The sequence below is a fragment of the Notamacropus eugenii genome, chromosome 4 (assembly GCF_028372415.1).
Source record: "Notamacropus eugenii isolate mMacEug1 chromosome 4, mMacEug1.pri_v2, whole genome shotgun sequence".
NCBI classification, from domain to species: domain Eukaryota; kingdom Metazoa; phylum Chordata; class Mammalia; order Diprotodontia; family Macropodidae; genus Notamacropus; species Notamacropus eugenii.
Genome location: NC_092875.1, coordinates 198,507,102 through 198,524,382, shown reverse-complemented (window position 1 = coordinate 198,524,382; position 17,281 = coordinate 198,507,102). Strand labels below are relative to the sequence as shown.

Sequence of the window (17,281 nt, the reverse complement as noted above, 5' to 3'; positions counted from 1 at the left end):
CACTTAACCCTGTTTACCTCAGTTTTCTCATCTGTAAAATGAGCTGAAGGAAATTGCAAACCACTTTGCCAAGAAAACTCCAAATGAGGTCACAGTGTCAGACACAACTAATCAACAAAAAAAAAAATCTGTACCTTTACATATCACTTCTTTCATCCTTGTCCTTCCTTTCTGAAGTCACTCATTACAGATGTCACAGAATCTAAGGATTAAGAGAGGACTTCCAAGGTCATCGAGGGCAACTGATAGTTATATTATAGAAGGGGAATTCTCAGTTATCTGACAAGTGGTCATCCTGCATTTACTTAAAGACCTCTAGTGAAAGAGGAACTTGCCTATGATAAACGCAAAAGCAACACTGGCATAGTGGATACAGCAAGCCTATCAGAAGAGCTAGGTTCAAGTCTTCCCTTTAATACACTGCCTGTGTGACCCTGGGCCTCCAGAAAACAGTTAAGACTATAAAGTCTGTGCCCATCTGCATTTGAATTGGGGCTTTCCTCAACAGGAATTCAATGTACCAATGAAAAATCATAAGCCTGGCAAAAAATTAAAAAGCACCCCGGAAATCTTAGCCCTTCCATGTTAATGATTTGTACTATTGCAATATCTTGTTTTATACAATGGATGTTCCTAAAGTGATGTGGCTTACATCAAATTTAACAGCATGCTATAGGAGGTAGCTACTCAGGACACCTATAAAAATTCTTATAAAGAAAAAATCATGCCCACATAGCTATTTTCTAAATTTCAATTTTTACAGTTTTTTAAAAAGTATATGTTATTCAGATATCATGTTAAAGTCTTTTCATGTGTTTATTTTCTACATCTCAAACCAGATTATAATTTCCTTAAAGGCAAGAGCTTCTTATGTTGTATATTACCCCAAAGAATACATAATACAGTACTGAATAGTGAATGACAAATATACAAGTAAAAAAATGAGGTAACAATAATTCCCCCTTCCCAAACATTCATGTTCCCCAGTTACAAATATAAGATATATAAGCAAAGTTGTTGTTGATGGGAGATTGAAGTTTATTTACCAAGTGTATGTAAGTCATGCCAGACTCGAATGAAAAGATGCTATTTACATAAAATATCACAAGATTAAAAATACACAGTATTTGTACTTTAATACAAGTGTCCAAAAGCAAACTGTAATAGTTTGCAGAATACAATTAATTCTCTGCCACTAAGCATCATGTTAAAAAAAAAAAAGAGCAAAATGTTCAAGGTTTTCACTAATTTAGAAAAGTAACCCAAAGATGTAACTAAAGTGGACATAAACTTTGGCAGTGTTATTTCCCAACAGTCAAACATAACATGGTCATCCATTTGTAGGTAAAGAAGCATTTCTTTCATCACATGTGTCAATCTGGGGACTTTCTTCAAAATCTCTGCCTACTTCTTCACCTCCAGAACCAGAATCCTCAAATTCAGAGTTGTTTTGTGGTTCAAAGTTTTCTAGAGATTGGCCAGTTAACCTCTAAAAAGAACGAAAATGATTTCAACACAAAAATTTTAAGGTTTTTGCATACTATCAGCATACTGATATAGGGTCCTCTATATAATCACATATTCAGGATCCATGTTAAAAAAAAAGAAACTATGTTACAGTAAAGCTTTTTGGACAGATCCAGTAACTAACACTTCGAAATAGTTCAATATTCATGTCCTACCAAAACAAAAAATAGATTTTACTGTAAACCCTTAAATTTAAAAACTATTTCAGTTTGGATATGAAAAAGTGAAAGCAAAGTACCTTTTTTTTTTACCAGTCTGTATGAATCTTGGGCTTAAAATTAATTCTACTGAGTTTTCACTAGACATTTGTTATGAAAGTACCAACAAAATAGGCATAATATTAGCAGCCTCAAAGCATGGGACCAAAGCCATCAACACTTTTTTTTTTGGTTAAGAAACCACTAGTTTTTAATAGTAAAAACATCACACCATTTTGGTTCTTATTTAAATTAGTTAATAAAAATTCCTGTAACAATTAGACATTTCATGGCTTATTTTAAAAAAAGCATGTCTGAGTTTAGAGGTTAAATCTATTTTTAGAACTTAGGAAGAGATGGTTTGTTGTTTAAAGGATATGACTAAAACTAGGTATGGCAAAACTAAGCCTCAAGTACAACAAAACTCGACATCAAATTTCTGAAAGCAATTCTTTAAGAGACTTACAAATACTAAAAATGCTTACTTCTATCATATCTGCCATATATTGCACATGTCCTGCTAATTCTGCCAGTTCTTTATTTTCTTCTTTTAGGTGGGCAATTTCATTGTCCTTCTGTTCAATTTCTTTATGTAGCTAAAAATACAAATACAATTTTATAAGCTATTTCATGGAAGGAATTTAATTCAAGACAACAGTATGTTTTAAAAATCTATTATGTGACAAAGTATCTGTTCCCAAGGAGCTTAAAATCTAATAGGTGAAAAGAGGGTGAAAAGAGGCACCCTACATTTGTACACAAATAATTATAATAAAAGGCTTGGAAAAAAAACTAAGAAATTTGAACATCTTGAAGGAGGAGAGGAGTAAGGGGGTACCAGGAAAGGCTTCAGAGAAAGTAAATGAGTTGAGCCTTGAAGGAAGAAAGACTGGGGATAGTCCAGTATACAATGGTGGATGGTGTCAGTAAAGGTATGGAGATCAACGAGGGAAGGATAATAATGGGCATGAAAAATTAATTATAGAGCCTGACTGAAACAGAAGTTAGAAAGCTTGCCAGCAGTCAGATTATGGAGGGCTTTGAATAGCAAGGCAAAAAGTCTCTTGTAGTACATTTGGGGAAAATAATGGAGAGCCACGGAAATTCTTTGGGCAGATAAGTGAGATAGTCATGGGGTAGTATATTAAGATTATGTGGGAAGCAGAATCAAGAGGACAATACACATAACAACTATAAAACTGCAAATGAAAACAACACTGCAAGGCAGAAAAACTCAAGATTAACTGCAAGGAGCAATCATGTATTCAGAGAACATAAAATACATTTCTCTCTTGATAGAGGGTAGAGGCCTGTGATATCAAAATGTTGCAATGCTAACAGAAGCAGTCCTGTTGGTTTTCTTTATTAGAAAGGAGGGTTCAATGGGAGTTGGAAAGATGAATTTATTGAGGCTATAGTGTCAGGCAAAAAGAAAACAAATACCTAAAGAAAAAATATTATGTGGATAATGGTACAAAGCATTGATCAGAGATGAACAGAACAGAGAAAAGACAAGAATTCAAAAGGATTCTGTAACATTTTAGGTGAAAATGAGGGTCCAAACCAGATAGTTACATTGGGAACGAAAGGAAGGAATACAAGAGATACTAAAAAGGCAAAATGAATGGAACTTAACTAAATGGATGGAGGGGGGAAGAGAAGGACCAAGGCTTGAAGTCAAGAATGACCTTAGTTTTAAAGCCTGTGTAACTGGAAGGATGGTGATACTGTTAGAAGAATACAAAAGTTAGAGAAGGCAAAATATGATGAATCTAATTTGGGGCATAGTAAGTTTAAGATGTCAGCTTAACATCCAGGTAGACTAAATACTAAATATTACCTAAGAATTATTTTATATAACAATTATCCTCATACAGAAAATTCAGTGTGGATCAAATAACAAACTGCCCCTCCCTCCCCATTCTACATAGTTTCATGTATTCCTCAACATAACAGCTATACTGTATGTAATAATTCTTTTTAACATTTACTTTCTTCATTATGGCCGCTGCAGCTAATCAATGTGTTTTATTCTCTAAGCACATAGCACCTAGGCAATCAAACATTCTTCAGGGTTAGAGGGAGAAGATCTGGGGGTTGGGGAGGATGGTACACAGTAACATTAAATGGACTAGAATTGAATACATACTTTCTCATTTTCTTGTAGTACTTCATAAAGAGCCTTCCTCCGTTTTTCTGCCACTTCTTTCCAGTACTGAGAAGAGGGGTTTTCTGTAGTGATTAAAAATAAATCTTAAAATTAATCTTAAATCTTATTATTATGGAAGTTAATATAAGTTATTTTGAGTCTTGAAGTACACCAAGTAAACCTAGACAAACTAGCTCTGAGTTTCTCTATATGAAATGGTTGTCAATTCTCACGCAAGGAAAAATTATTTCTGATCATTTGATCTCTTTTTCTTAACTTTTCCTATTACAATCTAATTGGCCTGCCTATTTTATTGCTACTAGTAAGTTCCAGGGAGAAAGAGTGGTATAGTATACAAAGCATATAGTATATAGAGGGCTAGCCTAAGAATCAGAAAAACTGGGTTCAATCCTTGCTGTATATCTCACTTGGCCTTTCCTAGATGTGGAATAAGAGTTCAGGAAAGAGAGGATGGTGGTGGAGCAAGGATGGTAAGAGTCAGATCAGGGTTAGGGGGAAATGTTATGATGCTTGTGATGGTGGATGTCAGGAAATTGGTCTATAGTCACGATAGGAAGATGGGTGTTTTGTTTTGGTGTTTTTTTAAATGTCCTTGCTTGGAATGCTGACCCCTGGTGTCAGTTTGGGGTTTAAGGACACTTTCCTAAAGACCTCATCATTTCATAGTGGTGATGGGGCTTTTCCTAGTAATTATCACTCAGAGGTTCAAGCTTTCCTTCCTGATGGTATCTAGATGGCTCTAGAAAAGAGATGAGGCAATATTACCCACTAGACCTTTCCAAGAGTTGTTAAGAGGCAGGTGGAGGTAATCGTAACCCACTAAAAAGTAGAGAGAAGTTTAGTTCAACAAACATTTTAACAGCAACACAGAGGAATTGGGGAAGGAAAATCCTTTTTACCTAAACTAGAAGCCATGAAAGGACTTATGATAGGTATCTGGGAAAAGCTTTGATGGGGTGACATTATAGTAACATATAAATGACAAATACTTACATACCTTTAATCATGAGATCAAAAGCTTCTTGAGAGACTCCTTCAAGGTTTTCATTTTCACTCTGTTCTGGGTCTACAGCAACCTCATCGTTAGAAGGCTTGGATGTTAGTTGGTCATTCCAAAGCTTCCTTTTGGATAAAGCCTTGATAGAAGTTGACTGAAATTTTAGGTAACAGTTACTAATTTTGATTGAATCGACATGAAATACATATGTAACTGGTAGTCTTTTAGCCATATAAAAGCTCAAAACAAAGAACTTAACTTCTCAGTGTTAAGCTACTAACCTTTAAGTATTCATTCATACACATTTTTAGTCTATCTACAATTCTATGAATACTAAACCATTTCTTTAATTCTATCAAATAAAATTAAAGTTCATAAACTTAAAAAAGATCCACATTATCTGCAACAGTTAAAAAATCTACCCTCAACACCAATATTTTCTCAGTGATATTATATGTCCACAAGCCATAAAACATAATGATCTACAAAGAATAATACTATACGACCTATAAAGAAAAATACTATACGATAATGTCATAGAATACCATGATCTACAAAGAATTGGAATTGCAAGTCACCAATAACAGCAATACTATATGATGATGAACCATGAATAACTTATACATTCTCAGTAATACAATGATGCAAGACATTTTCCAATGTCTTGATGATGAGTCTGAATGCTCTCCACCTCCAGAGTCTGAATGGAGGTGGAAGCATATTTTTTAAAACTTTTTTTATTTTTCTTGGTTTTCTGGTCTGTGTTTCCTCTCACAACATGACTAATATGGAAATGGTTTTAACGACTACATGTATAACCGATATCAAACTGCTTACCTTTTCAGTGAGGGAGGAGAAGAGGGTGGAAATTATGAACTTAGCATTTTAAAAAGTGAATGTTAGAAGTCGTTTTTACATGTAATTAGAAAGATGTTTGAAACCAAAATGCTTCACACACACACACACACACACACACACACAAATTTAAAAATATTGCAGGTGACCCTGCAAAGGAACAATACATTGGTCATATATAGGTCATGATATCTTACTAAAGATGACTTGTATGCAAGCCATCATACATCATGAACCTAAATAAAAAAGGCAGTGGCCATGTATCATAAACAAAAGGTAAAACAAAAGCCACAAACAATACTCTCCCAGTACTCACAAAAATGTTAAAAGACCTAGACGAAGAGCTCCAGGGCATCCGACGGTTCCCATTTCTAAAATTTACAGGACAACATGGACAAGAATCTCAGAGAATAAAAAAGTCAAGTGTGAGTATTGATCTGCACTGGAAGAGGGCATCTGATGCAGAGAATTTATGTAGGTTTAAGTCTCAGCTCTGCCATTTATTACCTGGCACAAATACGGACAAGTTATTTAAATTTTCTGGGCCTCAATTTCCTCATCCGAAAAATGGACACAATAATAATACCCTCTACTTCACAGCTGCTACTAGGAAATCATGACGTAAAGTATAAAGTGCTACATAAATGTGATCTATTATGATCATTAAAATATTAGACACATGTTAACATTTTTTAACTTGTAGTTACCCAAGTAACTTCCTTTCCATTTAAACTCAATAGCTAACAGAATTGTGGTAATCCAACCACAGTGGTGTCCTCAAGATCACCACTATTTGATGTTTTCCTCAACTCTCAAACAGACAAAAAAAAAATCAATAGATATTATTAAAATATTCTCTTGCACTTAGAATTCAATTCAATCTAGGATTTTTAACTTCCCCATCTTGAATTGTGAACAATATTTATTCTATGAACCATGACTATTTTACTATTCAACCATCCCTATACTTCCATAACATGTACTTCTATACTACTTACATCATCCTACCCCAATACTACATACCTCATTTACCCTGCCAACTAGAGAACCAGCTGCAGATGGCTGAATCATCTTGAGTGTTCGTCTTGGTATAAGGCTGCCATTTGTGCTGTCCAAGAAGTAATTCTACAAATTAAGATACGTTGTCTGACTATTAAATACTGTATTTATAATCAGTATCATATCATAATAGCAAAAAAAAAAAAAACCAAAAAACAAAAAAAACCCATAACTGCTAACATTTAACACTGATATATTATTCTTGAGAAGAAAAACCTAAGTTTCCATCAATTTTTCTTGGAATTATGGGTGGGAAAATTTCACTTTACAAATTGGGCAACTCTTTCAGTGAAAGGAATTTTAGATATTTTAAATTTAATTCAACAAAGTTTACTGAGTGCCTGCTATGTGCAAGACACTTTTTTTAGTCAAAACACTTTTTCCCAAAGAAAAATGATCCTTAAATTTCTTACAAGGAAAGCATCATATATGATTATATTGTGTTATGCTTGGCCAATAAAAATACAAGCCTAATTAACCAGATTAAAAATACCACCTTAGTGAACAGGTATGCTTGACAGATTCTAATAGTTATTAATAATTATGGTTTTGATTTTTTTTAAGCCAGTATCCTCTTATAAGCTTGGGGTAGCAGTGGAGGGGTGAAAGGAGGTAGAAGCTAGTTATTTCATTTTCTAATATATCTGGCTAAAGTTATAGGAATTATGGAATGTGAGAAAGTTAAAAATGGGCTGGAACCTATCCTAAGATATATATATATCCCACTTCGAATAAAACCCAATGAAAAAATTAAGAATAACTATAAGGGGCTATTTATGTGTTTCTTGTCCTTACAAAGGACTCGTTATGGGGTTGTCTTTAAATAGCAAGATCTCCTAAATGTATTTTAAAATTTTTGATTTCCTAAAATCTAACTATACAACTAAAAGAATCATCTGCTAAGTAAAATAAAGTAAGTCATTTTAAAAATCATTATTTAGAAAACTTTTACAAGTGTTACTTAAATATATAAACAATTCTGCTTCAAACCCATTAATCAAAAGACTGCTAGAATTTCCTTGCTTGGGGCATAATTAAAACACTCTGATCCAGCCAAGCCATTGTTTTGTGGAACAGTGTGTTCATCACCTTCCTTGTTGAATGCAAATATCCTGTATATTTCCTGGACTGAAAGCTTTTTATTTTCAAAAACATCATTAGTTATACTGTCATCAGGGAATAGCAAACAATGTTGGATAGTCAAACAAGGTTAGTTAGAACATGACACTATAGCAGCGTGAGAAAGTTACTGATTTGCACTGTACTTCACATGACAAGAGTTCACCTTTCCCACGGTAAAGTTTCTGAAGTTGATTATTATCTTACTATTCAAATGAAAATGCCAGCTACTGTGGGAACTAACATTTTACCAACATTTCAGATACACTATAGATTACAACAGTTAGTCAGTGGTCTTCTGACAAACAGAAGCAAGCTTAACTTTGAAAGCTAAAATACAAGAAGCAATTAGCTAATGAAAAATTAGCCACTCTCCATTACTAAAGTCTAAATGAACCAAAAGAAAATGGTGCATTATTAGACCATCATGCTGAAATGGGTAAGATTCTTGTTATTACCTACATCACACCACATAATTCATAGAACATCACAAAATGCCATAGCAAGAAACCTTAAAGATTATCCAAAGTTTATTCCCCCTCATTTTATGAATGAGGAAAAACCTTAAAGAGATTAAGGTAACACTGCTAAACTAGAATCCATGTCTCCTAACCAGTATTCAAGGGTCCTAATCATTCCAATTCAATGCATAAAATAAAACAGTAAATCCATTAAAGTATATTCATTGCTGAAGTTTGTTGATTGTGTTTAGTCCAAACTTGCAAATTTATTTCTCCTCTATTCTTTCAAGTATATTTGTGTGCCTATATAACAAACAATGAAATATATTTCAGATGGGTTCTAAGTTTGAAAAGTTATTTAAGGTCTACTCAACATTATTAAGACTCCTCTAACAGTCCTCAATTTAGAAAAAAAAAGCAAACCCCAGATCCAAATACAAAGAGAACATTAAATTTGGAGGGAGGAGGGGGTAGGTTCAAATGACAATTCTGCTACTTAATATATGGTGTGACTTTGGGTAAGTAGCTTCCCTTCCATCTGCCTTAGTTAACTTATCTATAAAATTAGAAGGCTAGAGTAGGTAACCCCCATGGCCCCTTTTCTGGTCATCCAAGTTTTAAGATATTATAACAAAATATGCTTTATATATACTTTATACTCAGAAAGATTCTTTAAAGCAGTTCCATTAATTTTTTGAAGGGGTGAGGGAGGGAAGGAAAGGATCAAACTACTTCACATTTCCCAAAATGAAAATTTACTCTTTTTAAAAAACTTACATCTCCCATATATCCCAGGTGGCCCACATTAATTACTATTATAGAATCAAAAACACTGACTCTAGAGCTGGAATACTTGAAAGGCCATATATATATGGCATGATCATTTTCTGTCCAAGCATGCACTACATTCTTATGTAACCCTACCTTTGCTCATATTGTTCCCTCTATCTGGGGAATGTTCTACCTCCCTTCCCCTTTTTACCTACTAAATTCCTACCCTTCTATTTCGTACCAAAGCTAAAACTAGAACCTCGAGTGGTCTTTTCCTCCATACTGAACTGTTTCTAAATATTCTAAATAAATACCTAAACTGTTTCTAAAATAAAATCCATCATCCAGAATTATATCAGCTTTATATATACTCACAAGAATGCATACTTTTTTATTTTCTACACTAATGTAAAACTGGTATTCACTTGTTGCATAAAACTTTAAAACTGCTAGCTTCCTATTCTCTTGATCCATGTAGGCAGCTTTTGTCAGAAAGTGCCAAAACTTAAATAATCCTTTTTCCAGTGCTTTCTGTCTGATTTACTTCAATTGTTTTAGTGAAAATGGATTGGAAAACTTCATCAGTAACCTAGCTCTAGTCTAGATGAAATGATGACCCAGTTTTCTTTTACTTGTAATTTTTACTTTCTCATCTTCTTATGTTCATTATCTTTCTGAGCTCTCACTGGAAAACCTATGATGTTATAGACCCCTTCTTAGTCTCTGCAATGTGAATTCTACATTATGACATAGTGGGGGAAAGCAGTGGATTTGTAGTTTGAAGACCTAGATTTGAATTCAGGCTCTTCATAAATGTATGCTTCTGGAGGGAAATAGGTATTCACTTTGGTCTTTGTATCCGCAATATCTAGTACATAACAGGCATTTAATAAATGCTTGTTGAACTGAATTATAAAGTCCTTTATAAATTATAAACTCAAATGCCACCTTTTCTAGGAAGATTTCTTTGATTCTCCTAGTTAGTGGATGCATTCTACCTTAGATTTCCACTTTAAATTGTCATTTTTTCCACTGTATTTACCATGAAATGTTGTGCTATACGATTATTAAGTTTCAAGAGGACAGGCATCATGTTTTAAATAAAAGCTTACTGAATTGTATATCACTACCGATACATCAAAAATAACAAAAATTAATGTAAACACAATATAAAAACAGCACACCATTATAGATGGTTTGGAACATTCCATAGCTTGATAGCAAAGAGGAACAGTTTAGAAAAAAAATCAAGGTAAGTAAAATGAAATTTAAAAACTTATAGCTGCTTAAAAAAAAATACCACCCTTCCATATGCATGTTTTCATTTTTTATATCACCTTTCTGCCTAGTGTTACCCACATTCTGACAAAGAGATAACGAGCTAACAGTGAAGAATTAGACATACATTTTTGGACATGGTAAAAATGGGAATTTGTTTTGCTTGGCTGTGTATATTTGTCAGACTTTTTTTTTTCAATGGGGGAAGAACATGGGAGGAAAAGAAAATAAATGACAATTTCAAAAATTAATTTAAAAATTCAACTGCTTACTCTAGTTAGTAGAAGGCTCTGATCTAAGTGAAAGAATACAGACTGGAAAAAAAAAGTCCTAACTTTCATTATAAGGCTTTGGGCCAGTCATTCTAATGGAGATAATACTTGCTTACCTATCTATCTCTGTGTTACTGGAGGGGGAAAATGACAATGTAAATAAGTATATGAACATGGGCTACTATTGTTATAAGACGCTTCTAAACTTATGTGTAACTCTGTTACAGATAAAAAGCTGTCAAATACCTTTATAGTTTTTTTGGACCCTTCTTCTTTTGTCTGCTTCATTCTGGAATTCATCAAAAAGCTGAAAAAGTCAGATGTCAGATCAGTAAGACCTGTACAGCAGAACACAAAATAGACCAAAAAAGTATACATTCCACATAGACAAGAAAACTCTAAAGAGCAGTGTGTGTCAAGAAGTGAACCCACAATTTTAAAGGAAATGCTTCAACTATTAAACAGTGTCTCAAATACAGCAGGCATTTAATGTCTGAATCAAAAAGAATGAATTACACTATTATTTCATAGGCAAGGGTGACACAGACACCATAAACAGCCTATGGAAATTTTTGGTGAACTACCATCCTCTTACCAGCTCAACATTTTCCTCTTTTCTTCTGTCCCTATTTCTCAGACATGCTAGGTCTAGTCTTACCACAGTTAATAAAAAAACAAGAGTTTTTGATGTGCATATTCTACCCTATCTGTACTAAAAAGCTTTTCCTACAAAAACTTACTTCTAAAACAAAGTTATATGATGCAAACAAAACATAAAGATTTGAGGAATAATGATCGTTAGCCCACAGAGTGAGTTTCAAATCCCTAGGACGATGATCACCATGGAATCTAGGAGATATGTAACTAACTGGATGTGAATGAACCCATGTCATAATTCAATACAAAGAGAACTTCTAGTGGTGTTCCAAAGTTAAGTCATATTAGAGGACAACAGGCTCAAATCTGATTCCTCTTTATGATCTGGGGAAAAAAGAAAAACCCAGTGATCTAATGTTTAATATGAACTGAAAGGAGAGAGACAAGGCTAAGTAAGGAAAAGTTCTGGGGAAAGAGATCTAGAAAACAGGGTAACACTAGTTAAGACTTATTTCTAAGGACATCCTCTACCGTCCTCCCTACTCCACCCTACTTTACTAAAGATATTTCCTTTGCTAGGTTAGAATAGCTTTCCCCCTTTTCCAATCCAGGCATAGCTGTTCCCGCAAAATACACGAGTCTTCTGAGAGTTCTTCTTTGATCTAAGGTTCGACTATTTATGCTGATAATTTCTTTACCTTAAACCCCTTCTCTGTTGGCAGTTTCACATCGTATCTCAAATTCAGAAAGGATCTTTCCTTTCAGTTTACTGAGTGAATGGAAGTATTGCCGCCCTCAGCATCATACTCAAGATAAGAAGGTCTTTAATAAGAACCCCTGGGTAAGTAGCTGGAATAAGCCGTGTTTGAAGTCTGACACCACGTGGGTGGCTTTGGATTAGGTCACCCTGAAGGCCCTCTGCAGATCTAAATCCACGGCCCTTCAGGTCTAACATTCCAGGATACCTAACCTACTTTGTCTCATGGACCCCTACAGAAGCCTGGCGAGGAAGCCCTCCTCAGAAGCATGTTTTTAAATGCACAAAGGAAAGCAACGGTATTTTAAAAGTCACCAAAATCAGGTTCACAGCTTCCAGGTGAAGATCCTATGCCCACTTCCGGTCCTTGCCCCCAGAACGCTGACACATTCCGGCGCTGACAATGGTAAGCGTCCGTGGAGTCACCGGCTTCCGAGCCCCCACCACAGCCGCTCCGAAGACTGGAACCGAGGCGGGAGCGCAGCAGATAAGAGACGCCCGGCCGCCGGCGCAGCACGCGCAGGCGCAAACCCACCTTCGGGGAAGGCCCCGCCGCGCGCCGCTCCCGGACAGCCAATCAGGCACGTGGACAGACCAACGCGCCAAAACTGAACCAACCAACCAACGAGGCTCGCTCGCACGTCCCTTTGGTTCCCGACTCCTACAACCACTTAAACCAACTGCCTCCTCTTCCCCTCCCACGAAGAATCCCCTTTAAAAAAAACTGCCTGACACGTAGGGGATCATCCCGCTACCATTCGAGGCCGCCAAGGGCTAAGAGTACAAGGGATTCCTTAGAAGGGTTCGCCCGCTCCGCGTCCGAGAAACGCCCTCGGCCTCTCCCTCTGGTTCTCCCCTCCGCCCTCCCATTCCCATTCCCACCCCGACTCACCGAAGAGTGGCGCCCGGCGCTGGCGGCGCACACTCACGCACACGGAAGCAGCGTCCCAAGAAGAGGCCAGGACCGCACCGAAGCAGCGGCACGACGAGCTCGAGACGCTAAATACCGCTTGGCACGCTAGGGGCCAGCCCTAGGGTGGTCACGTGACCACAGCCCTCGCGGGCGCGTCCCGACCCACCGGGAAACGTAGCCAATTCCTTGCCGACTTGGCTCTCCCTTCGACCCCGCCCCTTGGCCACGGATGCGCATGCGGGTTACGAAGTGGTCCGGAGATCTACATACAGCTGGAACCCGGACCGTCTGACTTAGGTCCACGCCCATTTTGTCTGAACTTCCAAACTGTCTGCGTAGGAAGGCCGCCAAGCGAGCGACCTGCGCCATAACTCGCTCAATTCCCCTGTTTTGCGGATGGGGAAATTCGGACCTACCGAGGCGATGTGAGTTACCCAAAGTAACAGAATCAGATCCAGACTCAAACAGACCCAAGCTACGTGCTGGTTCCGTTTGGTCAGGTTAATTTACAGAAAATGGTCTGTAAACTGCATGCTTTTAAAACTTGGCTTCCCTTCAGTCGCAATTGCAGAAAGAGAAAGAGACATCAATAAAACAAACTGATCACCCACTAATACTAATCGTGTTCAAATCTCTCTTCAATTAGGAATTGGACGTCTGCCTGCAGTAACAGGCGCGTGCTGCGTAACTGCACGCTGACCTCCAGAGGTTGTGTGTGCCCGTGTTTAGTCTTTGTATTTATTTGGTATCTGAGAGGTAGCGGGTAATGGGGTGCAGGGCTGTTAGTGGAGTGTGAAAGCGCCGAGTCCGCGTAATGATTCAGATCCGTAATAGCTATGACCAGCCATTTAATCATTCCGTGCCCCACTCAGCCAACCAAAATTGGCAGGGAAGGTGCCCCTCTGGATCAGCACGGAAAGCTCTACACCAATGAAATCCCAGCGGCGGTTTAAAATATGTAAGTGTGTACACATATATTGAATTTAGTCTACGTGTATGGGCAGTTCTCGTTGGCCACGTGGATAGAGTGCTGAACCTGGAGTCAGAAAGGCTCATCCTCCTGAGTTCAGATCTGCCCTCGGAAATTTACTAGCAGTGTGACCTTGGGCAAGTCACTTAACCCTGTTTGTGTCAGTTTCCTCATCTGCAGAATGAGCTGGAGAAGGAAATGGCAAACCGCTCCAGTATCTCTGCCAAGAAACTGACAAACCGCATCATGAAGAACAGGATACCACTGAACAGCAACAAAAATACGTGTACCTGATGTTTTCCTGTTTTTGTACTTGTAGTACCAAGCGCAGTGTCTTAGTGCTGACAACCAAGGACAGCAAGGTTATATTTTATAAGAGAAACACTTTGTACAAACACCCAAGTAATGTTTGCTTTAAAATCATGAAATGGTAAAGGGGAGTAGGTTGATAAGGAACAAAATCTTCAATGGAACACTTACACTGGCCATGTGTAGTTGCCCAGAACTGCTTTCTCTATTGGATCCTTTTTGTTCATTTTTGGGGGGAGATTTTAGAGTTCAAGGAGGGCACAGGAATTTATCTGTTAATCCAGTTGTTGTTCATTCTTTTTTTTTTTCAGTCATGTCCTAGTCTTTGTGACCCTATTTGGGATTTTTCTTGGCAAAGATACTGTAATGGTTTGCCATGTCCTTCTCTGGCTCATTTTACAGATGAGGAGCTGAGACAGTTAAGTGCCTTGTCCAGGGTCACACAGCTAGTAAGCTAGTAACTTTCTGAGGCCAAATTTGAACTCCAGAAGAATCTTCCTGAGTCCAGGGCAGCACTCAATCTTCTGTGCCACCTAGCTGCTGTTAATCCATTTTATATAGCACCAAATTAGCAAGAGGCTTGATAAATACTTTTCACACTGATAAGTTGATGGTTTCCCATTGTTTTCAAGCTATATGGAAAATGATTACATGTGACCTAACCATATTATCTGGGGGTTTCTCATATGTGTGTGTATTTCTGTTTTAGACATATGTATATGTATATATATATATATTAGGCTAAAAATGTATTTTTCCATTTTAGCCAGGTATATGTACATGTACACACACATATACATATATATAGTATACACATAGATATGAGTAAATACATATGTATATAGACATATATTAGGCTAAAACAGAAAACTTAAATTTACAAATTCTTTGGAATACTGGCTGACTAGTGTAGAAAGAACTAGAATCATAGAATGTTATACCTTGATGATAGATTAGAGATATGGACCAGTAACTGTATTCTGTAATGAGAAAACTGAAACTCAGAAAAACTCGGGGCCTTGTCCTGTGTCACACCACAAGTTAGTAGCAGAACCAGGTCTAAAGGCAACATAATACAGTGGGAAAAGTACTGGATTTGGAATTAGAAGACCTGTGATTGAATCCTCCACTCTGCTACTTATGATCACAAAGGCAGATCTTATGATTTTCAATATAATTAGTGCTCTTTCCATTGCAGCCTATACTTGCTTTCCTATTGTCTCCAAAAACCTTTGTTGAGCTGTGGTAATGGCCATGTCTAATCTTCCATATGGCTATAAAACATGAGCCAGCTGAGATGTCATATATAGCTTCTTGACCAGTTTATTTACTTATCCCTTTTGTCCTGAACTAGTCATCAAATGGTAAGGCAGAATTATTAAGGACAAGATTCTGAAGTTCAGTCATTCTTGTATAAATTAATCTTGTATAAAGAATGATGCAGGACATAATCATCACCCAAGGTTTCTATTAAGGGCTATTTTCAGACAGTGCTACACCAAGTACAGCATAAAGCAAAATAGATATTATATCTTTTCTGTGGAAAAGCCAAGAAATTTGAATGGCTTTCATGAAGAGAACAAAGGTGGAACATGTTTTCTTTTAAAAAAAAATTTTTTTTTTCAGTTATTCACTTAAACACCAAAAGAAAAAAAAAAGTCCATATGCAGTAATGCAGAGAAATGGGGAAAAAAGATAATTGTATGACTGGGGAGGCTTCAGGAGCAAGGAGATGGTAGAGGAGGCTGAGGGGACTTTGGAGGCAATGGGTGGTTTCTGAGGAGACCAAGGAGGAGGAGGGGGCCACAACAAGCCACAAGGAAAAAAGAGACAAAAGTTGAATAGCTTCTTCCCTTCTCTTTTCTCCTGCTATGTGAACAGACTCTGGAGGTTTTATCCTGTCCACTGATGGAGCCTTCTGACGACATTCCAAGACAGATAGCCAGCCCACCAGCGTCTTGGACAAACCTGGATGACATTTCAAGGGAGAGAGCAGGGCGGTTTTGACTGGAAGGATGTTCCATGTAACTTTTGCAGAGACCTCCTTTGGGAGGTCACCTTTTTGTCTATGAGTTGTCTTGAGTTTATAAAGGTATATACCCCATGTACAAAACCATTTTTTTCCTCCAAATACCTGTAGTGGTTTTTTGTTTTATTTTTACCCCTTTTTTGGCTGTAAAGAAAAAAGGCAAATGTTTTTTAAAAAAAAGATAATTGTAAATGAATCTCTAAGTTGCTTAATATTTATAACTTACTTTTTACAAATGTAATACATTGCACAAAGTCTATTTGCATAAGACTTTCCTCATTGGTAGACAATGATTGTTCACTGTTCCACCACTGCATGAGGGGCAAAGTTGGTGAGAGCTTGGGAGAAGTTTTACAGAACAGTTCCTTTTATTAAGGGGATTTGTCCTATGAAGTTTGGATTCAGTCAGAGGGCTACACCCAAGGACCTAGAAGGCCACATGTGGCCTCAAGGTTCCCCACCCCTGATCTAGAAGAAATAATTTTTAGGTTCAAGCTGAGCTCCTGATTGTTATCCCATAATGAGGAAGTCCAGCCTCAAACTGTGTATCCAAGGCTCAACTTTTTTTCCCACCAAATGCCAGTTCCACAGTGAACACACATGGCAAATGTCAAATAAACTCATTTATCCAAGCCAATAGCAAACAGAAAATTAGAGAATTTCTACAGATGAAAATATATACTAAACAATGCACTGAGTGAATGAGCTCTCCTGTTGAAAAGCTGATGTCTTAGCTCAACCAAGAGAGTCCCAAATCTCTCACAAAGGGAAATTCCCTCAAGTCTCTATTATAGTAAGCTGACAATAGGGATGTGATCAGTGCTGGCTCCTCTACACGTCAACTTCTTCCCAGAGTGTTTCGCTCCCTTCAGGAACATGAAGGGAGTCTTTCTGTTGAATTGGAAGCCAGAGGACCAGGCTCCCGCTTCTCCTAAGCCGTCACTTACTCTGCCCCTCTAGCCGGGATAGAACACTGGATAATCATTCTTCACCAATTTGA

The 17,281-nt window shown here is 37.2% G+C and overlaps 1 protein-coding gene and 1 long non-coding RNA gene across 5 annotated transcripts; one reads left to right on the top strand and one right to left on the bottom strand.

Annotated features, from left to right (window-relative positions):
- Positions 1–1,014: 1,014 nt before the first annotated feature.
- On the bottom strand, positions 1,015–13,192 carry GMNN (geminin DNA replication inhibitor). Of its 4 annotated transcripts, none has more exons than XM_072603976.1 (7): positions 12,953–13,192; positions 10,953–11,013; positions 6,770–6,871; positions 4,892–5,045; positions 3,874–3,956; positions 2,210–2,320; positions 1,015–1,489 (listed from the first exon to the last, which is right to left on the bottom strand). In XM_072603976.1, exons 2-7 carry the CDS (start codon positions 11,004–11,006, stop codon positions 1,331–1,333), a joined length of 663 nt encoding a protein of 220 aa, XP_072460077.1. In that variant the 5' UTR covers positions 11,007–11,013; positions 12,953–13,192; the 3' UTR covers positions 1,015–1,330. The 4 variants fall into 4 exon arrangements, with proteins under 4 accessions (XP_072460077.1, XP_072460079.1, XP_072460081.1 ...); XM_072603978.1 differs by lacking the exon at positions 12,953–13,192 and adding an exon at positions 12,376–12,506; XM_072603980.1 differs by lacking the exon at positions 12,953–13,192 and adding an exon at positions 12,002–12,097.
- LOC140500916 (uncharacterized) lies at positions 11,669–16,477 on the top strand. The gene is made up of 3 exons (XR_011965974.1): positions 11,669–11,755; positions 12,026–13,398; positions 16,134–16,477. It is a non-coding gene; the product is annotated as an uncharacterized lncRNA (long non-coding RNA).
- Positions 16,478–17,281: the final 804 nt, after the last annotated feature.